The sequence below is a fragment of the Microcaecilia unicolor genome, chromosome 9 (assembly GCF_901765095.1).
Source record: "Microcaecilia unicolor chromosome 9, aMicUni1.1, whole genome shotgun sequence".
Taxonomy (NCBI): domain Eukaryota; kingdom Metazoa; phylum Chordata; class Amphibia; order Gymnophiona; family Siphonopidae; genus Microcaecilia; species Microcaecilia unicolor.
Window position 1 is genome coordinate 83,571,801 of NC_044039.1, and position 25,140 is coordinate 83,596,940.

The 25,140-nt window shown below is 40.9% G+C and overlaps 1 protein-coding gene across 2 annotated transcripts in view; it reads left to right on the forward strand.

The window, feature by feature from the left end:
- Positions 1–25,140, forward strand: part of ARFGAP3 (ADP ribosylation factor GTPase activating protein 3) — a 254,875-nt gene that overhangs the window by 105,784 nt on the left and 123,951 nt on the right. Inside the window, exons 6-8 of one of the 2 annotated variants that reach the window (XM_030213740.1) lie at positions 5,192–5,279; positions 23,893–23,952; positions 24,296–24,340. In XM_030213740.1, the coding sequence (XP_030069600.1) occupies positions 5,192–5,279; positions 23,893–23,952; positions 24,296–24,340 (193 nt within the window). The remainder of the gene's footprint in view (positions 1–5,191; positions 5,280–23,892; positions 23,953–24,295; positions 24,341–25,140) is intronic. The other variant, XM_030213741.1, reaches the window with a different exon arrangement.

Consider the following 25,140-nt stretch of genomic DNA (forward strand, 5'->3'; position numbering starts at 1 on the left):
TTCCTCACTTGTGAGAAAAAATAGTCCTGCTTGGTCTTTAAGCGAAGATACTTCTGTAGCATGTATTCTTCGAGGACAAGCAGGCCTTATATTCTCACAATCCCACCCACCTCCCCTTGGATTTGTCTCCTGTTATTTTTATTATTTTGCTGTAGTATATTAAATGAGCTCACCGCATTCTTGCGGCGGGCGGAAGACACTTGTGCATGTGCGATGGAGCGTGTCTTGAAGTCCACAACGCTCTACTTTTGCTTGTCTTAAGTCCCGGACTGGGTGACGTGGTTGCATCACCCACTTGTGAGAATATATAAGGCCTGCTGTCCTTGGAGAATACCTGCTACAGGTAAGTATATTTGCTTTATTGTTGATACCCACGTGAAAAACACGACGAAAAAGATGTTCTACACCATGTGGAAAAAGAGTAAAACCTTTCTTCCCGAGATACATCTTCCATACCCTGGTACAGTCAATGGTAATAAGTCATCTAGACTACTGCAATGCACTATACGCCGGGTGCAAAGAACAGACAATCAAAAAACTCCAAACTACCCAGGATACAGCCGCCAGACTCATATTTGGAAAAACTAAATATGAAAGCGCAAAACCCCTAAGAGAGAAACTTCACTGGCTTCCACTTAAGGAACGCATTGCGTTCAAGATCTGCACGATTGTACACAAAATCATTCATGCAGACGCCCCAATCTACATGCTAAACCTCGTAGACCTACCTCCCAGAAATGCCACAAGATCATCCCGCAAATTTCTCAACCTGAACTACCCCAGCTGCAAAGGACTTAAATAGAAGCTGATGCACGCCACCACCTTTTCTTACAAGAGTACGCAGTTATGGAATGCATTACCTACAGACCTGAAAGCAATCAAAGAAACAACTATCTTTCGAAAATCTCTGAAAACATTCTTCTTCAACAAGGCCTATAACCTATAACCTCACTAAGTCACCTCACCAAACCACTCAGTTATGAACGCCTACCTTCTATAACTACCCTAACAACTCTCTTCCGTCTTCCCTCTTCCCTTCCTTAATCGCTACACATTACTAACTGTATCTGATATCCTGATATGACAATGTTGATAGATCTATGTAAGCCACATTGAGCCTGCAGATAGGTGGGGGAATGTGGGATACAAATGCAATAAATAATAATAATAATAATAATTCTTGGGCTAGTCTGCTTTCCAGATTTTTGTACTGTGAGGTTGTCTAGGAGACCAAAAATTGTTTTTCAGGTCTGGGTCTTGTTTAATCAGTCTAGGGAGCTCTGTGAATTATTACAGCCCAACCTGTCTTGGGGGATCTTCAGCCAGTCAGGTTTTCAGGACATCCCTAATAAATATGCATCTATTACCTCCAGTAACAGTACGCTTTCAGTTTTAAAGATATTATCTAATCTTTATTTTACTATTCTCTTAACAGTGTTGTGAACACTTATACAAGTAGTGCTTCCTACCTATTATTTTCTTATAACATGCACATGCATACAATCATTCATTCATACTCGACTAAGCTGCTCTTCACCAATAAGCTAACAACTCTACTTATTACAAGGTTCCTTATCAGTCTTAAATCTTACATCATAATTATTAACAAGTGAATGCGTCCTTCAGTTCTTTTGATCATAGATCCAAGATGTTTGCATGTGGACAATGTCTCTATGTGCTTTTCTTACATCTATATCTTTGGTCTGCTGGGGCTTACTTTGTTAATCCTCTTATTCCTCTTATTGGTGCGTTTGATGCTCCGTCGTGGTGTTATATCACTTCGCCAATGTGAAAAAGTCTCTCTCTATTCTTAAATATGCTGCTTCTTTCCCGCTATTCTCTCACATTAATAATGTCAATGCTGTCAGTGCCCTACGCATTTTGCTCAAGGCGTCTTCAGGGGCTTCGACTCTAAACATAAGAAATACGGTACAGAAGCTAACATAATCATATTTCTACCCATTTGGTTCTAAACAATATCTCTCCTCTACATAGTTGCTCATCTGATATTACTGAGATGTTGGGCTATTCTGTGTTTTACTTTCTTTACAGTTTGTCCTATATAAAATAAATCGCAAGGGCATTTAATGGCATATATTACAAATGCTTTCTGGCAGTCAGTAGATAACTGAAATTTTTTCGGACTCTTCTGATTAGGAATGTCTATGCTCTGCGTAGCCATTGCATAAGCACAGTAAGTGCACCCTTTACACTTATGATGGCCCCTTTGATCATTGTCACCCTTGTGTGTTTGTTTTGATTTTTCTCCTAAATTCTATCCTCGTTAGTAGGAGAACCGAGGTGGTTCTTTAAAGATGGAATGAATACCTGGCATTGCCCAATATTTTCGTATAATTTGAGTTACGTGTTGAGAGTATACTACATAGGGCAGGATGCATGTCAATCTTGTCACTTGGTTCTGTGCCCCCATGAAACAACCACTGTCTCTGTGCGTTATAAGCCTTCCTGAAATCTTTATGTATGATCTTGCCCAGATATCCTTGTTCCTTGAATCTCTTTTTTCATTAATGCTGCTTGTTTTGCATACTCCTTTTTCTGAGAGCATATCCTGCGTATGCGTAATGTGCTTATGCAATGGTTACGCAGATCATAGACATTCCTAATCAGAAGAGTCCGAAAAAGTTTATCATCATCCAGTGACTGCCAAACGGCATTTGTAATATATGCCATTAAATGCTCTTGTGATTTATTTTATATAGGACAAACTGTAAAGAAAGTAAAACACAGAATAGCCCAACATCTCAGTAATATCAGATTATTGAAGGTAGATACCCCTTTAGTCAAACATTGGCTTAGTAAAGATCATACGGTAGAAGATTTAAGGTTTGTTGAACTAAAAGAAATGGATTTGAGCAGGGGTGGCAATGTTTTACCAAAAATGTTGCAGACAGAACAGCGTATGATATACGAGTGGAGAACAGTGACCTCTATGGGCTTGAATAAAGAAGTAGAGTGGGTGGGTCTATAAATTAAGAAAGCAGAGCAGTGGTCAATACACGAGGGTAATACAGACTACGCATGAGTAGCGTGAGTGAGGCGATAGATGCCATTTCCTGCATACCGTGGAGGGGACTGTTTCGGCAGAGGCCACAGAATTAAGTATGAAAGAACTGGAAGGTGAGGAGAGGAGAGATATTGTTTAGAACCGAATGGGCAGAAATATGATTATCTTCCGTACCGTATTTATTATGTTTAGAGTCGAAGCCCCTGAAGACACCTTGAGTGAAATACATAGGGCATTGACAGCATTGACATTATTAATGTGAGAGAACAGCGGGAAAGAAGCAGCCTATTTAAGAATACAGAGAGACTTTTTCGCATTGGCGAAGTGATATAACAACACGACGGAGCATCAAACGCACCAATAAGAAGAATAAATGCTTAACCCCGCAATATTCATCAATACATCAATATAAATGTTCATGTTGGACATAACCTAATCTACTCTCCCCCTTGACCCCCAATATGTCTATCAAATCTGATCATTAGCCTGTCTTAACCTTACTTTGTATCTGTTCTTGCCGGTATTGGCGACTGCCACTACTGCACTATGTAAGCTACATTGGGCCTGCAAATAGGGGGAAAATGTGGGATAGAAATGCAACAAATAAATAAGAGGATTAACAAGATAAGTCCCAGCAGACCAGAGATATAGATGTAAAAAGAGCATATAAAGACATTGTCCACACGCAAAACATCTTGGATCTGTGATCAAAAGAACTGAAGGACGCATTCACTTGTTAATAATTATGATGTAAGATTTAAGACTGATAAGGAACCTTGTAATAAGTAGAGTTGTTAGCTTATTGGTGAAGAGCAGCTTAGTCGAGTATGAATGAATGATTGTATGCATGTGCATGTTATAAGAAAATAATAGGTAGGAAGCACTACTTGTATAAGTGTTCACAATACTGTTAAGAGAATAGTAAAATAAAGATTAGATAATACCTTTAAAACTGAAAGCATACTGTTACTGGAGGTAATAGATTCTAAGTCTGGAGTGGAGGAGTAGCCTAGTGGTTAGTGCAGTGGACTTTGATCCTGGGGAACTGAGTTCTATTCCCACTGCAGCTCCTTGTGACTAGGCAAGTCACTTAACCCTCCATTTGCCCCTGGTACAAAATAAGTACCTGAATATATGTAAACCGTTTTGAATGTAATTGCAAAAACCTCAGAAAGGCGGTATATCAAGTCCCATTTCCCTAATCAGTTGAGGGTTTTGTAACTCATTAGGTATTCAATTAATAAATATGCATGAGAGAGATTTGCATATAATAGAAGTGGTAAACATTCAAATCTAGCTCAAGCGTATTCGTTATGGATAATTGGAAAATCTTAACTGAATACTTCCCCCTTCCTCCCCCCAACCGGAGAAGTTTGAGAGCCACTGATCCAGAGTGGTGGTAATCTTAGGTTTTGCTGAGGAGCAGTATTAGCAGGTAGTCTGAAGAGCACCCATAATCCAGACTGAAGGGAAGATGTGACTCCTGATCCTCAGATTATTTTCTTAATAGGAGAGCCACCAAATGGTTGAGAAGTGAATAACCATCTTCAACCATCTGCCTGTCACTAAACCACTCTTTCTACAATACAAAAATTATCTTAGGGAGAATAGCTGAAGCAGGTGATAGATTCTGACTGACCTGGATTCTCAAGAGTCAGTGGAACTCTGCCTTCCTTTTTGTTTTGTTCTTCAAAAACAGAATTATTGAAAAGGAGACAACCCAAACTTTGACTGTGCAGCAATTTTATGTAGGGCGCTATCAGCTAATTCTTTACACCTTCAGGTGGTAAATTTGCTTTCTTAAGTTATTTTCCTTTTCAGGGCTAGTGCATTCTCCTTAATGTGGGCCCCTACACTGTGTTTGGGGCCCCCACAATAGAGCTTTAACATCTGGTGCTGATTTTGAAAACCCAGAAAAATAACATTAAAATTTTATTTTGCCACTCATAGGTGCATCATGCTATATGTTTACATCAGAACATTTTAATATGGCTGACCGTACATTCTGTGTTGAAATGCTTCTGTATCTTAACTTTTTATACCATTTATGTTTACAGTTAATGCACTTTTATTTGCTTTTGCATTTAATTTTGATTCTACTGGTTTATAGCAAACCAGTAGACCTTTTTAATGTGACTTTCTTACATCTTAATTTCTCCATGCCAGGTTAGTAACACAGACTGGGCATCATCACAATTACAGCCTATTCATTTAACACAGATCTCTTCTGAAATCATCCCAGAGCATATTGAAGGTACACTTATAGAGACTGTAGCATTTACATTTTAACCTCCTTACTCTGTTTTACTTTGGACTTTGTATTGTAGCAGGAGACACTTTATAACAATATAGTCTATTGAAATTGCTTTCTGAATGTGACGAGCTCTGTGAATTTTTAATGCAGAAATGATCATGGTGAAATGTTTATTTCTTTATATGGGAAATGTAATTGCAATTGTACATTGTATGCAAAAGCAGTTCTTAACCTTGACAGGTGTTTTCTGAGAGCAACAGTATACCAGTCCTCACAGATAGGTGACATTTGACAAAGTCCGGATGAGAGTGGTATAAACAAAGCTTAAGAGCTTTCAAATATGTTACAGCGCATGCGCTCCTGCATCCGTGTCATTGCTTGAGGCCAACTTACTCAATTTTTCTTTGGAACCCAGGGATTGAACTTTTTGCATGAGGTTTGCAGTCAGGAAAACAATTTTATTTTTCATGCGGTTTTCATTTTTGGCTCTTTTTTTTTCTTCCTTTGGAAAACCTGTTTTCCATCCCCCCCCCCCCCCCCCCCCCCCCCATCGGATTTGTAAGGTTTGCAGCACTATGTTTGCTAATTTATGCAGCTATTGCTTGCACTGGTGTCAGTGCATCAAGTTGCATCAGTCCTTCTTTTCAAAATTGAACTTTTTGATTTTTCTGGGTAATATATCTGAATATTTTTCTCAGTTTAAAACCTCTACTCAGTTTTCTAGTTCTTCCATGCCTGCTTCCATGGTAACTAGTTAATATATTGCCCCTCACTACCTCTCTACCCTCATCTCCCCTTACGTTCCCGCCCGTAACCTCCGTTCACAGGATAAATCCCTCCTCTCAGTACCCTTCTCCACCACCGCCAACTCCAGGCTCCGCTCATTCTGCCTCGCCTCACCCTATGCTTGGAACAACCTTCCTGAACCCTTACGCCAAGCCCCCTCCCTGCCCATCTTCAAGTCTTTGCTTAAAGCCCACCTCTTCAATGCTGCGTTTGGCACCTAACCCTTACCGTTCAGTGAATCCAGACTGCCCCAATTTGACTGCCCCTATCGGACCGACCGTTCACTTGTCTATTAGATTGTAAGCTCTTTGAGCAGGGACTGTCTCTCTTTGTTAAATTGTACAGCGCTGCGTAACCCTAGTAGCGCTCTAGAAATGTTAAGTAGTAGTAGTAGTAGTAGTATATTAATCCAGCACCAATAATTTTAAATTCAGTGGGTATATGTTTGTTTATTCAAGCTTGATGAATTACCTTTTTTAACAAATCAAAGTGATTAACAAATTAATAAAAACATAGGGAAAAGGAAAAGAACGCCATAAAATATATATGAAAGACACGATCACACCAAAAATAAAATTAAAATAGAACTACTTAATTGCTACTACTGTATACTCCGTTTCCCAAACCTCAAATACAGAAACACACTAAATAAATGAAAATAGATGTTTTTTAGGGTAATCTTAAAATTCTTTAATGAAGGTTCAGCTCTCAAATGCAAAGGAAGATAGTTCCACAAAAATAGTGCCAAAAATAAAAAGCACTACTTCTGCTTTCATAATATGCCTGGCTTGGTAAAACCAATCTGTGATCGCTGAGTGAGCGCAAACAGTGAGACAAAGTGTAAGAGAGATGCCAGATAGTTAACAAGTTGACTTATGACGATATCAGTTAATCATTGAGCTTTATCTCAGTATGAAATGAGTCGCTGCCGAGGTCAAAAGAAGATATACCCGTTGCATTTAAAATTATTGGTGCTGAGTTGTTAATATATTGGATTGTTGATTACCCCCACTGTGAGAGTTTGACTACTAAGGTTGATTTATCCGTGGTAACTAGAGCAGAGGCGGTAGGTAGGATCACCCTATGGGAAAGCAATAGGAGCAGAGGACTGGAAAGCAGCTCTAGTTACAGGAAGGGACAAGGTGATCTGGAGGAAGTTTCTTTGCTGTAGAAGTAACGTTTCTGTGTGTGGTAGGTGGCAAAAGAGAAATGAACCCTTTCCAAAAAATGCCCCAGTATATATCCGTGAGAAGAGGAGTTCTGCTTGCTGCAGTATACAGGAATTGCATCTTTCCTCTTTCTCTTGTTTTCTTCTCCTGATCAGACACACAAAATGCACACAACACATAGATATGTTTACACCCTCCCCCCCCCCCCAACACACACAAACGTAATGAGTTTGGAATTCCTTGAGCTTTCCCCTCTTGTGTTTTTAAAATTATATCCAGGTTATCTCCCACACATGCTCAGTAAATCATTCTTGAAATCTCTTACTGTTTACAGTGCTCTGACTTGCACTTTGTCAGTTTTATTTATTTATTTAGTTCATTTAGCAACGCGGTAAAACAGAGACATATAATAAATCATAGTTCAAAATAGCTCATTCACAAAAATAACCTATTAAAAATATAACCCAGTAGATCCAAACCTCCCCTAAAAACCTTTACCTTCTCAAAATCCCAGCCCCTTGTATTAGACCAGAGTTTGCAACTCCTAATCATAACCTGGAGGCCCCTATCACCAAGCACCTAGCTAGGGCCAAATTTTTGTTGTCATAGCCATGCCTTCACCAGTTTATGAATGCATACAGTGGTGGAAATAAGTATTTGATCCCTTGCTGATTTTGTAAGTTTGCCCACTGACAAAGACATGAGCAGCCCATAATTGAAGGGTAGGTTATTGGTAACAGTGAGAGATAGCACATCACAAATTAAATCCGGAAAATCACATTGTGGAAAGTATATGAATTTATTTGCATTCTGCAGAGGGAAATAAGTATTTGATCCCCCACCAACCAGTAAGAGATCTGGCCCCTACAGACCAGGTAGATGCTCCAAATCAACTCGTTACCTGCATGACAGACAGCTGTCGGCAATGGTCACCTGTATGAAAGACACCTGTCCACAGACTCAGTGAATCAGTCAGACTCTAACCTCTACAAAATGGCCAAGAGCAAGGAGCTGTCTAAGGATGTCAGGGACAAGATCATACACCTGCACAAGGCTGGAATGGGCTACAAAACCATCAGTAAGACGCTGGGCGAGAAGGAGACAACTGTTGGTGCCATAGTAAGAAAATGGAAGAAGTACAAAATGACTGTCAATCGACAAAGATCTGGGGCTCCACGCAAAATCTCACCTCGTGGGGTATCCTTGATCATGAGGAAGGTTAGAAATCAGCCTACAACTACAAGGGGGGAACTTGTCAATGATCTCAAGGCAGCTGGGACCACTGTCACCACGAAAACCATTGGTAACACATTACGACATAACGGATTGCAATCCTGCAGTGCCCGCAAGGTCCCCCTGCTCCGGAAGGCACATGTGACGGCCCGTCTGAAGTTTGCCAGTGAACACCTGGATGATGCCGAGAGTGATTGGGAGAAGGTGCTGTGGTCAGATGAGACAAAATTGAGCTCTTTGGCATGAACTCAACTCGCCGTGTTTGGAGGAAGAGAAATGCTGCCTATGACCCAAAGAACACCATCCCCACTGTCAAGCATGGAGGTGGAAATGTTATGTTTTGGGGGTGTTTCTCTGCTAAGGGCACAGGACTACTTCACCGCATCAATGGGAGAATGGATGGGGCCATGTACCGTACAATTCTGAGTGACAACCTCCTTCCCTCCGCCAGGGCCTTAAAAATGGGTCGTGGCTGGGTCTTCCAGCACGACAATGACCCAAAACATACAGCCAAGGCAACAAAGGAGTGGCTCAGGAAGAAGCACATTAGGGTCATGGAGTGGCCTAGCCAGTCACCAGACCTTAATCCCATTGAAAACTTATGGAGGGAGCTGAAGCTGCGAGTTGCCAAGCGACAGCCCAGAACTCTTAATGATTTAGAGATGATCTGCAAAGAGGAGTGGACCAAAATTCCTCCTGACATGTGTGCAAACCTCATCATCAACTACAGAAGACGTCTGACCGCTGTGCTTGCCAACAAGGGTTTTGCCACCAAGTATTAGGTCTTGTTTGCCAGAGGGATTAAATACTTATTTCCCTCTGCAGAATGCAAATAAATTCATATACTTTCCACAATGTGATTTTCCGGATTTAATTTGTGATGTGCTATCTCTCACTGTTACCAATAACCTACCCTTCAATTATGGGCTGCTCATGTCTTTGTCAGTGGGCAAACTTACAAAATCAGCAAGGGATCAAATACTTATTTCCACCACTGTATAGTCAGGCTCTAGCCTAATAGAATAAGGAAATTTGTTCCATCACCCATTTGTAAGGATTGGTGTCCTGCTGTTTTCAGAACACCTGTCAAGGTAAGCAACTACTGAAGGAAGGATAAACTGCATTGCATAATGTTGGCTAAGAAACATTCTGGGTAGGAAGTGTGTCACACTGCCCCCTCAAAGGTGAAATTAAGTTATTGGGGATATTGATAGATTCTGGCCTATGTCTCTACAAATAAACAACGTGGTTCATAAATGTTTTTCAAACTGAAGATGCTTCGTTATATTAAATATCTTTTAGAACCTTGTGCAAGCAATGGTACTAACAGTCTTGGGTTATTGTAATATTGTTTATCTGGCTCTGCCAGACAAACAGCTGAGGAAATTACAAATTGTAGATAATGCAGTGGCCAAATGAATAGATGGAGGTCTTTAGTCTGAACATGCCACTCCATTTTTTACTTTAAATTGTTGACTTTGGTTTTTAAAATCCTATGTGACTTGTTCCTTGCTTATTTGCAAGATTATGTTCAACTTTAACAGCCAACTATTCTTGGAAGAGGTACAGAACTTTGGAATTCTTTACCTGTGGGGATCAGATTAACAGTGGAGTACATGAGATTCTGATATCTAGTAAACAGGATTGTTTCAAAAATATTAATTATTACACTAGTGATACGGCATTTCTGTCTTTGGGTCTGTACACAGATTTTATATTGACTTTAATTTTTGGACAATGTATTGATCTTTTAAAGATGGCGTAACTTTGTTGTATTCCACCTAGAACTTGATGGTTAAGTGATATATAAATGCCACATTAAATTAAATTTAGAGCATACTAAACACATGGGGGAAGGTTTTGTGGTCTGCTGAGACCAAAGTGAAACATTTTGGTCTCAATGCTAACTGTGTGTGGTGTAAAACCCTGCTAACACCATCCCTGTAATAAAGTATGATGGTGACAGTATTATGTTGCATTTTTTTCCACTTTTTTATTCAGTTGTCAAAGTACAATTAAAAGTATGGAATATTACAAGCAATAAGCAAAGACTACAATAGTTGCTATAGACCACATCAAGGAGTGAAAAAAACATAAGAACATTCTCTCAAAAATAGTAATATTTAGGTGGGGAGGTTTTATTGTAGCAGGGACAAGGAGGCTTTTGAAGACTGAGAGAAAAAATGGATAGTGTATAGGTAGGCAAATCTGTTGCAGTCTCCTATAGATCTGAAACAAGGGAGAAATTTCATCTTTGAACAGTCCAGTGATCCTAAGGACAAAGCAAAAACAGGGTGGTCTAGTCAAAGCCCGGATATAAATTCAATTGAAAATTTGTTGCAAGACTTGGACTGCAGTCTACAGACAATCCCCAGCCTACATGAAAACTTGCACTATTTAGCCAAACATAGGCACAATTTTATAGGCTTGCTTTTCTGAAGTAGCCTTTGAAAACTGTAACTGCATGCTGTTCTTTTAATTTGTAAGTTTTCAATTTGTATTTTTTATTTTTCATTACTTTTTATTTAACTTTCTTAGGGCTGCATTTTGATTAAAATTTGTAATTGTGATTAATCATGCGATTAAAGGTATATTTATATATTCATTTATTTTTCTCACTGCAGCTCCTTGTGACTTTGGGCAATTGAGGGTTAAGTGACTTGCCCAGAGCCACGTTCAGCTGCAGTGGGGAGAAGGGGGGGGGGAATAATACCCCCTCAATTGTGTGTTTAATTGCAATTACAATTTTAATCGAAATGCAGCCCCAGGCATAAACTATACCACCCCCCCTAAATCATCCATGGCTTCTGTTGTTGCAGAAGGATCTTCCACCAGATTTTGAGCGAAGAGATATGAATAACATTCATAATCCAGACTTTTTGATTTCCTTCTTTCTTTTTGAATATTTTTCTGATTCTTTCATTTTAAGAGTGTAAGGTATTTTGTGTAGGCCATTGAAGTAAACTCCTACTTTAATGCATTTTCAATTGTTTTTAGACAACTGAATGTGAAAAATGTACAAGGATGTGAAGGCCTTTTACAAGACTTTTTTTTATTTATTTATTTATTCACTTATTCAAATTATTACAAGAAACATCTTGTTTAGGAAGTGTCATTTGTAAATATAAATCTATCTCTAGGAAAACTTTAACACCAAAAGTAAAATAAATTCACTCCAGGAAATTAACACTCAAGTCCATAATTAAAGGATCCAAAATGTAGGAAAAAAAAAAATACTGGAAATTAACAACAGAAAATTTTTAAACAGTTATCGCACTCCAATAAGAGGTAATGCCTAAAATTATTTTAGCGTTTGTCTAATTTAGCTGAGGCTATAAGTGCGGAAACATGAGTTGGTTCCATAAATACATATTTTTTGCCCCCAAGCCTTATTATGCACTTGCAGGGGTATCTTAAAAAGAAGGTACCCCCCAAGTGCAAGACTTCAGGCTTTAGGAGCAAGAATTGTTTCCTCCGCCGTCTAGTCTCCTTAGAGACATCTGGAAACAAAAGGATTTTAAACCCTAAAAAGGGTTTATCTTTATTACGGAAAAACATGCGGAATATCCAATTCTTATCTGGCAATAATGCCACGGTCGCCACCAACGTGGCGGCCGAGGCAAGTTCAGAGTCAGTGGTTTCAAGCAAAAGAGAAATGTCAATTGGTTTATCAGGTATCTGATTCGGGTCTTTCCCGGGAATGTAATAAACCAAGGTAAAAGGTGGTAGATTTTGTTCAGGAATCTCCAAAATCTCACGCAGATAACGTTTTAACATTTCTTGAGGAGTTACATTATGTAGTCTGGGAAAGTTAATAAATCTTAAATTATAACTTTTTGTATAGTTATCAAATATTTCAGTCTTCATCCTCAGACTGGTCAAATCTTTTATCATCGTGGTTTGAATTACTTCCAAATTTGATATTTTTTTATCCATATTCACCTCTAATTTCACAGTTTTTTCTTTCAAATCTTTAAACTCCTCTTCTTTCTTTTTACATTCAATCTCCAGAGATTTTAGTCTTGGTAATGTCTCATTATTTTGCTTAAGAAAAATTTGACCCAGGTTAGAAACCAAATCCCATAACGTATCTAATGTCACATCTTTTGGTTTTTCCACTAACTCTTTAGGAATTTCAAACCTTTTAGGAGTCAACTCTATATTCCGACTTTGTTCCTCAGCTTCTCTCTCCTCACTCCGTGGCGTCTCACTGGGCAAAGTGCCCTCCGCTCTCTTCTCTGATGTTTGCTGTGCTTCCAATCGACGCTCTACAGGGCCCTCTAAACCTTCCGGAGTAGACCCTGTCGATTCAGTGAGAAAGGAGCTCGCGCCAATCGGCTGGGGAGGAGGCGAACGCATTGCGGGGCTTAGCGTGACATCCGGGCCAAAGGAAGCCGAAGTTTCCAGTTCGACGGCGTTTCCAGCTGGCAGCATCCCGCTAGAAGAGGCAAAGCCCGCAGGTCTAAAGAATCGATCAATAGCTCCAGGCAATGGGGTGGGGAGCGGGGAAGCTCTTGCCGCTACTCTCCCACGACGTTTAGGCATTATTAAGGTAAGATCCCGACCTGCAGCGTCTTAGTGAGGTGCGGCCATCTTGGATCTGTCAAGTCAGCTCTTACAAGACTTTTATAAAGCTAAATAATTCCTTTAATTGTGCACTACATTTATCACATTAGTTAAGCTTGTATGCAGTATTATGCTATGATGTATTAAGAAAATAATTCCTGGTTATTCATATTCCATAGAAATCCTAATGCACAGAATGGCAAGTATTTAATAAGATGTACAACTTTTGAAGGCAGATCTGACTGGCTTTGGCTATTGCTTGAGCCACATGTGGCATGACTACTTTTTTTTTTTTTTTTATAAATGGCTGGTTTCAGCCAATAAGTTAATTGGCAGCAAAAGACTGCAATATGATTTCTTAAAAATAAAATACAAATGAAACATTTTTTTGAAGGAGAATGCTTCAGCTTGAATTGCCCTTTAATAATTCTTGCAGAAGTTTTCTTTTACTGTTTAAAATGTTAGATTTATAAAAGGAGTGATATGGTGATTTTCAGAAGACAGGGTGCAGTTTTTCTGATTTATGAGTGACATTATTCGATGGAGCCCAGCATGGGAATCGTTCCTCAGCGACCATTCCAGAAGCCTTTGAGAGTGGCTCATCACGCATGTACATAAGTATTGTAATACTGGGAAAGACCAAAGGTCCATCAAGCCCAGCATCCTGTTTCCAACAGTGGCCAATCCAGGTCACAAATACCTGGCAAGATCCCAAAAAAGTACGAAACATTTTATACTGCTTACCCCAGAAATAGTAGATTTTCCCCAAGTCCATTTAATAATGGTCTATGGACTTTTCCTTTAGGAAGCCGTCCAAACCTTTTTTAAACTCCGCTAAGCGAACCGCCTTTACCACATTCTCTGGCAACGAATTCCAGAGTTTAATTACATGTTGAGTGAAAAAACAAATTCTCCGATTCATTTTAAATTTACTACATTGTAGCTTCATTGCATGCCCCCTAGTCCTAGTATTTTTGGAAAGCGTAAACAGGCGCTTCACATCTACCCGTTCAACTCCACTCATTATTTTATAGACCTCTATCATATCTCCCCTCAGCCTCCTTTTCTCCAAGCTGGAGCCCTAGCCGCTTTAGCCTTTCCTCATAGGGAAGTCGTCCCATCCCCTTTATCATTTTTGTCGCCCTTCTCTGCACCTTTTCTAATTCCACTATATCTTTTTTGAGATGCAGTGACCAGAATTGAACACAGTATTCGAGGAGCGGCCGCACCATGGAGCGATACAAAGGCATTATAACATCCTCATTTTTGTTTTCCATTCCTTTCCTAATAATACCTAACATTCTATTTGCTTTCTTAGCCGCAGCAGCACACTGAGCAGAAAGTTTCAACTTATCATCAACAACGACACCTAGATCCCTTTCTTGGTCCGTGACTCCTAACGTGGAACCTTGCATGACGTAGCTATAATTCGGGTTCCTCTTTCCCACATGCATTACTTTGCACTTGCTCATATTAAACGTCATCTGCCATTTAGACGCCCAGTCTCCCAGTCTCGTAAGGTCCTCTTGTAATTTTTCACAATCCTCCCGCGATTTAATGACTTTGAATAAGTTTGTGTCATCAGAAAATTTAATTACCTCACTAGTTATTCCCATCTCTAGGTCATTTATAAATATGTTAAAAAGCAGCGGTCCCAGCACAGAACCCTGGGGAACCCCACTAACTACCCTTCTCCATTCAGAATACTGACCATTTAACCCTACTCTCTGTTTTCTATCTTTTAACCAATTTTTAATCCACAATAGAACACTACCTCCTATCCCATGACTTTTCAATTTATTTCCTCTGGAGTCTTTCATGATGTACTTTGTCAAACGCCTTCTGAAAATCCAGATTCACAATATCAGCTGGCTCCCCTTTATCCACATGTTTGTTCACCCCTTCAAAGAAATGTAGTAGATTGGTGAGGCAAGGTTTCCCTTCACTAAATCCATGTTGACTTTGTCTCATTAATCCATGCTTTTGAATATGCTCTGTAATTTTGTTCTTAATAATAGTCTCTACCATTTTGCCCGGCACCGACGTCAGACTCACCGGTCTATAATTACCCGGATCTCCTCTGGATCCTTTTTTAAAAATCGGCATTACATTGGCCACCCTCCAATCTTCCGGTACCACGCTCGATTTTAAAGATAAATTACATATTTCTAACAGTAGCTCCGCAAGCTCATTTTTCAGTTCTGTCAGTACTCTGGGATGAATACCATCCGGTCCAGGAGATTTGCTACTCTTTAGTTTGTAGAACTGCCCCATTACATCTTCCAGGTTTACAGAGAATTCATTAAGTTTCTCCGACTTGTCAGCTTCGAATACCATTTCCGGCACCGGTATCCCACCCAAATCTTCCTCGGTGAAAACTGAAGCAAAGAATTCATTTAATCTCTCCACTACGGCTTTGTCTTCCCTGATTGCCCCTTCTACTCCTCGGTCATCTAGCGGTCCAACTGATTCTTTTGCCGTCTTCCTGCTTTTAATATACTTTAAAATATTTTACTATGTGTTTTTGCCTCAACGCAGTCTTTTTTTCAAAGTCCCTCTTTGCCTTCCTTACAGTGCATTGCATTTTGCATGTGTACCTCCTGCCCACCATCCCTGTGCCAGACCAGATCAGCCTTGTTTTTTTCCATGGAGTAGAGTGGACATTTCTCTTCCTTCCTTCCACACAGTTCGCATCTTCAAGTCCGTTTGCAGTTACGGTGTACTGTGCTAACATTTTATATGGGGCCATTGTTCTTTCTCCTTTTATTTCCGTGGTCAAGCTTTTTTTTTTTTTTTTTTTTTTTTGGCATTTTCATGTTTCCTTTATTTCATGTTCCCTTAGGACTCAGGCACCCACTTGAGCCATTTGATTTCACCTCATCTATTTTTCCTAGTATGTCCCAGTAACCTTCCAGTGGTTTAAAAATGTGTACTTGGTGCAGGACCATATCCTTTATGGACACCCATAGTTGTTGCTTGCAGTGCCTGGGGCCCAATCACAAATACCTTTTCTTGTAAACTCTGTTCACAGTTGTCAAGAATAGCCATTAGAGATTGTGAAAAACAACAGAAATGGATTTTTGGCACCAAGAATTCAACTTCATCAACTATTGCTTCGGAGGCATTGGCCTCTATTGCTCTATGAGCTGCATTGGACACTGGGGTTGCATAAACATCGAAAGGGCCTCCACCTTTCTCGATGTTGACCATCAATAGCAGCTGCCGATATCGGACATCCTCCAATCTTTTCCCAAGGGTGAGGAAAGATTCGTCATTGTCCTAGTTGAAGCCAAGGGATTTCAATGCCACTTATTGAACAGAGGCCAAACAGCATTGGCATTGATCCTTCTTGAAGCATGGCATTGACACCATCAATACCCTCAAAATGTCCCTGACTTGAGGGCCACTCACCCTTCTGGGAACTGGATGGAGTGGGACAGCCTACTACTCTAGTGACGTCAAAGGACATAACCTCTGAACCCCAGTCTTTATCAGGGACATGCTCCAGGAGGAGATGGATTAACTGTTTGTCTTACAAGAAGCTGTGGCATTGAGGGCATCAGTGTTGGCTCCTCAGGAGCTCCAGCCTATCTTGGAGGTCCATGCACTGCTTTTGGGTAGCACATTGACACTGAGGTCTCAAAGGGCCTCAGGAGAGGTGGAAGCTGCCTTACTAGAAGGTGTGCCAGAATCAGCAGGTATCGCCTTGGCAGATGGTTGAGACTGCTAGGCCATGTGGCCTCCACCATCCCTGTCAGTCCCATGGTATGCCTCAATTTTAGGCAAGCTCAATGAACCCTGTCTTCCCAATGGATTCAAGCCACAGTGAACCTGCAGGATGTAGTCACTGTCACACCTTCTCTGAAAGATGTTCTGTCTTGATGGATAATTTGCAGCAATTTGGACAAGGGACTGCTATTCCAAATTCCTCAGCCCCACAAGATCCTAAGAATGGATGCATCCAGCCTGGGATGGAGAGCTCATGTAGATGGGCTTCATCTGGGGTTAGTGATCTACTCAGGACAGAGAGCACCAAATCAATCTCCTTGAGCTACGAGCTATGTGGAACACTCTGAAGGCTTTCAGATTCAGAGATTAGCTAGCAAACAAAATTACAGTAGAGTCCCAATTAACTGACCTTTAGTAATCCAGTGGTCAGTAACCTGGGTTCCAGGGAAAGTGAATGGGACTTGATATATTGCCTTTCTGTGGTTAGTCAGTGGTTTAAATATTATATACAGGTACTTATTTTGTACCTGGGGTAATGGAGGGTTAAGTGACTTGCCCAGAGTTGCAAGGAACTGCAGTTTCCTAGGATCAAAGCCCACTGCACTAACCACTAGGCTACTCCTCCACTGCTGCCCACCCGCCTGCCCAAATGTCAGTGCACCACCACCAAACTTCAAATCTTTCTCCCCCCCCCCCCCCCCCCCCCCCCCACCGAACAATAGCAGCTGTCCCTCCTTGAACCCCCCACCTGTTTAGGCCTAAGTGACAAAGGAAACACTTTGGGGAAAGGATCCGGGATGTGCTGCTGCCACTGTTTGGGTAGGTGGGGGAGGAGTCAATTGGGGCGGTTTCCGGGAGGCATAGCTGCTACTGTTTGGGCGGGGGGAGGGAGGGATGCTGCAAGTATGGCAGCAGTGCCTCAACGTATTCGGATTACCTGATATTTTCAGTTACCTGCCTGTCCCATTTATGTCAGATAATCGGAATTGTACTGTATCTTGATCCAAGCCAACAACTAAGTTGCAATATATTACATCAACAAGCAGGCATAGGATCATACCTCCTGTGTCAGGAAGCAGTCTGGCTGTGAAGGTTGGCTTTCTTTCATGGGATGATGCTCAGAGCCACTTACTTGGAGGTGTAAACAACTTTCTGGTGTGCAGTTGAGTTGGGTCACACGACTGCTTGACTGGTCTGTTAATATGGGCATTGCCTGGAAGATCTTTTAAGAGTGGGGCACCACCTGTTAATCCACTGCTCCCCAAATCCCAGTTGAACAGTTGAAGACTGCGAATATGGGAGAAGCCTCCTACCCCCTACCCCTGCCTCCCTTGGGCAACTATGAATATGGTAGAAGCCTCCCCTCTCCCTTGGGTAACTTTGAATAAAAGGCAGCTTATTTTCTGTATAGTCCTACAATCTGTGGTGTTTGAACATACTGAGGTACTGAGGAGAAACATAGAAAAATATAGGCAGATAAAGACCATATGGCCTCTCCATTCTGCCCATCCATGCCATCTGTTCTCCTTATCACTCCCTATGTGCTTATTCCAAGCTCTCTTGAATTCAGATACTATTTTCGTCTCCACCACTTCCGCCAGGAGGCTGTTCCACAAATTCACCACCCATTTCCTGAAGAAGTATTTTCTCGGGTTACTTCTGTGTCCATCTCCTTTCACCTTCATCCTATTCCCCCTCATTCCAGAGCTCATAGTAGATGACAGCAGATAAAGACCTGTACGATCCATCTGGTCTGCCCAACAAGATAATTCATCGCATAAAGTATGATGTGAGCTACATATGTATACTTGATCAGGATTGGTACTTGTCATTTTCATGGCATAGACCATAGAAGTCTGCCCAGCACTGACGCTGTTCTGTAGCTACTGAAGCTCAATCTGTCCAGCCATGATTGGTGCACTGGCTTTGCTTCCCAATTACTGGTGTTTCCATGTAATCACCACTGAGTTTGTTTGGTTTCCATGCCTTCTAAGCAGGATTCCTTTGTGTTTATCCCACACATTTTTGAATTCCATTACAGTTTTCATTTCTACCACCTCCGCAGGAAGGCATTCCAGGTATCTACCACCCTCTCCGTGAAAAAGTATTTCCTGGCATTATTCCTGAGTTGGCCCCCACCGAAACTTCAGTTCATGTCCTCTAATTCTTCCACCTTCCCGTCTCTGGAAAAGATTTGTAGATTAATACCTTTCAAATATTTGAAAGGTATACATGTTCAGTTCCTCATGCGTCTTATGATGCAAACCCCATATCATTTTTGTTGCTTTTCTCTGAAATGCTTCAAGTCTTTTTACGTCCTTAGCAAGATACGGCCTCCAAAACTGAACACGATACTCCAAGTGGGGTCTCACCAATGACTTATACAGGGATATTGACACGTCCTGTCTTCTGCTGGCTGTACCCCTCTCTTCATAGCCTAGCATCCTTCTGGCCATGGCCACCGCCTTGTTTCGTCACCTTGAGATCTTTGGACACCATCACCCCAAGGTCCCTCTCTTGAGCCGTGCTTATAGGTCTCTCTCTTCCTACATGGCACATCTCCTTTGGATTTCTTCATCCCAAGTGCATCACTATACTTCTTGGCATTAAATTTTAATTTCTTAATCCTAATAGGGGAGATATATATATATATATATATATATATATATATATATATATATATATATATATATATATATATATATACAGTGGGGGAAATAAGTATTTGATCCCTTGCTGATTTTGTAAGTGTGCCCACTGACAAAGACATGAGCAGCCCATAATTGAAGAGTAGGTTATTGGTAACAGTGAGAGATAGCACATCACAAATTAAATCCGGAAAATCACATTGTGGAAAGTATATGAATTTATTTGCATTCTGCAGAGGGAAATAAGTATTTGATCCCTCTGGCAAACAAGACCTAATACTTGGTGGCAAAACCCTTGTTGGCAAGCACAGCGGTCAGACGTCTTCTGTAGTTGATGATGAGGTTTGCACACATGTCAGGAGGAATTTTGGTCCACTCCTCTTTGCAGATCATCTCTAAATCATTAAGAGTTCTGGGCTGTCGCTTGGCAACTCGCAGCTTCAGCTCCCTCCATAAGTTTTCAATGGGATTAAGGTCTGGTGACTGGCTAGGCCACTCCATGACCCTAATGTGCTTCTTCCTGAGCCACTCCTTTGTTGCCTTGGCTGTATGTTTTGGGTCATTGTCGTGCTGGAAGACCCAGCCACGACCCATTTTTAAGGCCCTGGCGGAGGGAAGGAGGTTGTCACTCAGAATTGTACGGTACATGGCCCCATCCATTCTCCCATTGATGCGGTGAAGTAGTCCTGTGCCCTTAGCAGAGAAACACCCCCAAAACATAACATTTCCACCTCCATGCTTGACAGTGGGGACGGTGTTCTTTGGGTCATAGGCAGCATTTCTCTTCCTCCAAACACGGCGAGTTGAGTTCATGCCAAAGAGCTCAATTTTTGTCTCATCTGACCACAGCACCTTCTCCCAATCACTCTCGGCATCATCCAGGTGTTCACTGGCAAACTTCAGACGGGCCGTCACATGTGCCTTCCGGAGCAGGGGGACCTTGCGGGCACTGCAGGATTGCAATCCGTTATGTCGTAATGTGTTACCAATGGTTTTCGTGGTGACAGTGGTCCCAGCTGCCTTGAGATCATTGACAAGTTCCCCCCTTGTAGTTGTAGGCTGATTTCTAACCTTCCTCATGATCAAGGATACCCCACGAGGTGAGATTTTGCGTGGAGCCCCAGATCTTTGTCGATTGACAGTCATTTTCTTACTATGGCACCAACAGTTGTCTCCTTCTCGCCCAGCGTCTTACTGATGGTTTTGTAGCCCATTCCAGCCTTGTGCAGGTGTATGATCTTGTCCCTGACATCCTTAGACAGCTCCTTGCTCTTGGCCATTTTGTAGAGGTTAGAGTCTGACTGATTCACTGAGTCTGTGGACAGGTGTCTTTCATACAGGTGACCATTGCCGACAGCTGTCTGTCATGCAGGTAACGAGTTGATTTGGAGCATCTACCTGGTCTGTAGGGGCCAGATCTCTTACTGGTTGGTGGGGGATCAAATACTTATTTCCCTCTGCAGAATGCAAATAAATTCATATACTTTCCACAATGTGATTTTCCGGATTTAATTTGTGATGTGCTATCTCTCACTGTTACCAATAACCTACCCTTCAATTATGGGCTGCTCATGTCTTTGTCAGTGGGCACACTTACAAAATCAGCAAGGGATCAAATACTTATTTCCCCCACTGTATATATATATATATATATATATATATATATAATAGGAGGTACCTAAAACATTAATAACAAACAGTACTCCTGTTCTATATAAATTACAAAATCTTTATTAGTGAAAACAAACCAGGTAAATTAAACCCACATAGTTGGTAACGTTGTAGTATACCAACTATGTGGGTTTAATGTACCTATCCCTGGAAGCCTCCCACTTACCTGAAGCATTCTTTGGCTGCCTTTAATCTAAAGGTTTGACTGTGTGCAGGAGGATCACAGAAGATTTGTGTGACTCTGCAATTCCCAGTGTTTCTCTGTAGGTTTTTTTTTTATCACGGGGATAAGAACAGTGGCTTTATATTGCAGTGGAGTTTTTTTCTTTCTTCACTTGAGAACTTGTTGGATACAAAGATCAGCAATGTTCAATATCTGCTACAATTATTAAGAACTGGGTTTTGTGTGCCCTTGTGTTTTTTTAGGGCTCACTGACTGGTCTTTATTGAGATTGTGCTTTGATGATACACAGAGACTGAAGAAACTGCAATTTAGGGTTTATGTTCAATGTTCTTTTTGGGATTTACATATGTGATCAGGGTATAAGTCTGGTGTGGATGGCAGTGTGAGTGAGTTGCAGGGATACTATTTGGTATTTCTTTTAATGCACTGGTTTGTTTTCACTAATAAAGATTTTGTAATCAAACATATAAACGGCGAGTGACCGTACTTACTCGCAAATGCGCAGTAGAGACTTCCCTGTCTGTCTCGCCCCCGCGTCAATACGTGATGACGGGGGTGGGGGGGTGGGACAGAGAGGGAAACTGCGCGAAGGGGAGGGAACTGCCGAGGTTGCCGCCGCTACCCCCCTCTGAGGTCGCCGCCACTGGTTCCCCCCCCCCCCCCGGAGTCGCCGCTGCTGCCACCCCTCCACCTGGCCGTCTCTTCGCTATTCAACTTATATCGCCGCAGCAGGCAGATCAGCTGAGCTGCCGTTGGCCTTCCTTCCCTGCCTGTGTCCCGCCCTCGCAGACGTTACGTCACACGAGGGCGGGACAGAGGCAGAGAAGGAAGACCGATGGGAGCTCAGCTGATCTCTGCCTGCTGCAGAGATGTAAGTTGAATAGCGAAGAGAGGGGCCGGGTGGAGGGGCGGGGGGGGGGGCGGCGACCCACCAGCCCGTTTTAACGGGCTCAACGGCTAGTTTATATAGAACAGGAGTACTGTTTGTTGTTGTTATTAAATTTTAATTGCCAGACTTTTAACCATTGACCGTTCTAATTTTTGGAGATGTCTTCTCATGGTATCTGCTCTCTCCAGAGTATCCACTCTGTTGGCTATCTTCGTGTCATCCGCAAAAAGGCAAATTTTTCCTTCTAACCCTTCAGCAATATCTCTCACAAATATATTAAACAGAATTGGCCCACTGCTCACCTTCCTTTTCTCAGAGCGGATTCAGTTTACCACCCTCTGTCACCTGTCGTCAACCAGTTTCCAATCCAGTTCACCACCTTGGATCCTAAGTTCAGCCCTCTCAGCTTATTCTGTGAGGAACTGTATCAAAGGCTTTGCTGAAATCCAAGTAGATTACATCTGGTGCGTGTCCTTTATTCATTTCTTTGGTCGCCTGGTGAAAGAAACCAATCTGATTCATTTGGCAGGATTTTCCTTTGGTAAAGCAACGTGCCTCTGGTCTTCAACTGGTTGGATTCTACAAAGTTAACTATCTTTTCCTTCATCAGCGACTGCATTATTTTTTTTTTACCACTGATGTGGGGCATACCAGCTTTTTGATTCTTACTTCTTCCCTTTCCTTGTTTTTGTGGCCACATTTGCTCATCTCCAATCCCGTGGAACCTCTCCCATTCCGAAGATGTATTAAATAATTCATTAAGAGGCCCTGTTAAGATCTCTCTGAGCTCCCAGTATCCTGGGATGTATCCCATCCAGCACCATAGCTTTGTCTACTTTCAGATTTTCATGTTTATAAACACTTTCTTCTCTGAAGGGTGCAATATCCATGCCATTCCCATATATTCCCTCTGCAGCTGACCGCGGTCCTTCTCCAGTATTTTCTTGTGAACACCTAAGAGAAGTATTTATTTTAGCATGTCTGCTTTATCCTCATCACTCTCCACATAAACATTCTTATTATCTTTGTCTTCCGATTCCATTCCTAGCTTTTCTCCTTTCCCCACTGTATCTGAAAAATGTGTTATCACCTCTCTTTACATTTAGTCATTTTTTTTCTTCCACCTATGCTTTTGCTAGCAGTATTTCTTTCTTCACTTCCTTGAGTTTAATCCGGTAATCTTTTCAATGATCCTCTTGTTGCGTTCTTCAGTATTTCTTGAATGCAGCCTCTTTTGCCCTTATTTTTTCAGCTACTTCTTTGGAGAACCACATAGGCTTCTTGTTTCTCTTATTTGTGTTGACTTTTTATGTATAAAGATCTGTTGCCATACCCATCTTTTTTGAGAAGAATCTGTCTACACTTTGAATTAAAGATTATGGAGGTTTTTTTTGAGACCAATGATAGAAAACTGTGAGCTGTGTATAAATCACAAATGTCTACCTAATTGGAGGTCTGCCTGCTTTTTATTAAGAAAAAACAAGTAACAGGTCTTTTCTCCTTTTTTTTTTTTTTTTTTTTAAAGAAAAAAAATATATTTATAAAAAAAAGATGTAAGAAATGTAATGTGTGTGGACTTATTGTTTTATATTCCATAACCTGGAGTTTGTTTGAAGTGTTACTGATCCACTATTTCAATTGTTGGTGTGTTCATATTTCTAGTGGTTCTCCTTTTCTTGTATATTTACCTAATGATGTGCTTCAAAATTGGCTTGGTTAATGTGTGTTGCTCTTCTAGGTGAACCAGAATGTGGACCAAGTGTGGATTGCCTAAGTGTATCGCCAAAAGCAGCATTAGGTAATAGATACAAAGTACTTTTTATGTGATATTTGTAGAGGAACATTCTGCTTGGGAAAGAAACATTCAGTTCATTTTTTTCAGTATCGACTGAAGCAATAGTTATATATGTTTTAAAGTCTCTAGTTAGAGTACTTAATTTACAGGACCATCTTTTTTTCCAAGTTCTATTATGTTGTTTCCAGCATTATTCTTGTTGCAATAACATTCTGTGCAGAACAGTTTATATGGTTCTAAGAATATTCTTCTGTAAGGAATCATATGTATTTTATTGCTGTTTTAAGTAGTATGTGAATTTTTTAGTGATAACTGTTACAGAGCTGTTTATCTTTCTTATTTTTAGCTGACACAGTGAATTTTAATTCTGCAGGAAGCACACCTGACAAAGGTGATCAATAACATTCTTGATGTGCTGTTGAAATGCTTCACTTTCCACGCTTGGAGGTGGAATAGAGCACATGCTGTGGTTGCTGGCCTGCTATTTGCTTTAAGCAAATTATTCTTTTATTTTAAAATTTCTGATCTTTTCTTGAAGCATTTTTCACCTCTGTTTTTCAGCATGAAAATTCTTTATTTTAAAGGCTAAGATCAAATATCTCTGTGTTTTTAACTTGAAGCTAAGTACAGAGAGGTTATTTTTCAAGATCCATAAAATTAAAGATATAGAACCAATGTGTTTCAAATATAGGGCCCTGTTTACTAAGATACATTAGTGTTTTTAGCGCGTCAACAATTTAGTGCGTGCGCTAACCATGTAGGCACTTATAGCACTGCTTAGTAAACAGGGCCTGTAGAGGATATCAATTTGTTGAGGTGGGTGACTCTAGCTTTTAGCATGTGCTGAAAACGCTAGCACACCATAGTAAACAGGGCCCCTAGTCTTAAGTATTCAAAAATACCATGTTTTAGATCTTTATTTGTGATAAAGATCAAGGTCTTTCGTATTTTCTAACTAAGAGACCGATATATTAAATTAAACTGAATTTTGTGCATAACTTGTGGTGATCTGTACTTTAGGCATAGTTATGTTTTGTGAAAAGTGCCCCGCAGAGGTATTTAAGCACTGCAAATATAATTAATGAGCTATTTTGCCTGAATTCGCATAACAGCAGCTTATTAACTTTGATTTTCACAAGTGTAAACCAAGTGTACACCAAAGTCAAAACATTTTTGCAAATTCTGTATAGC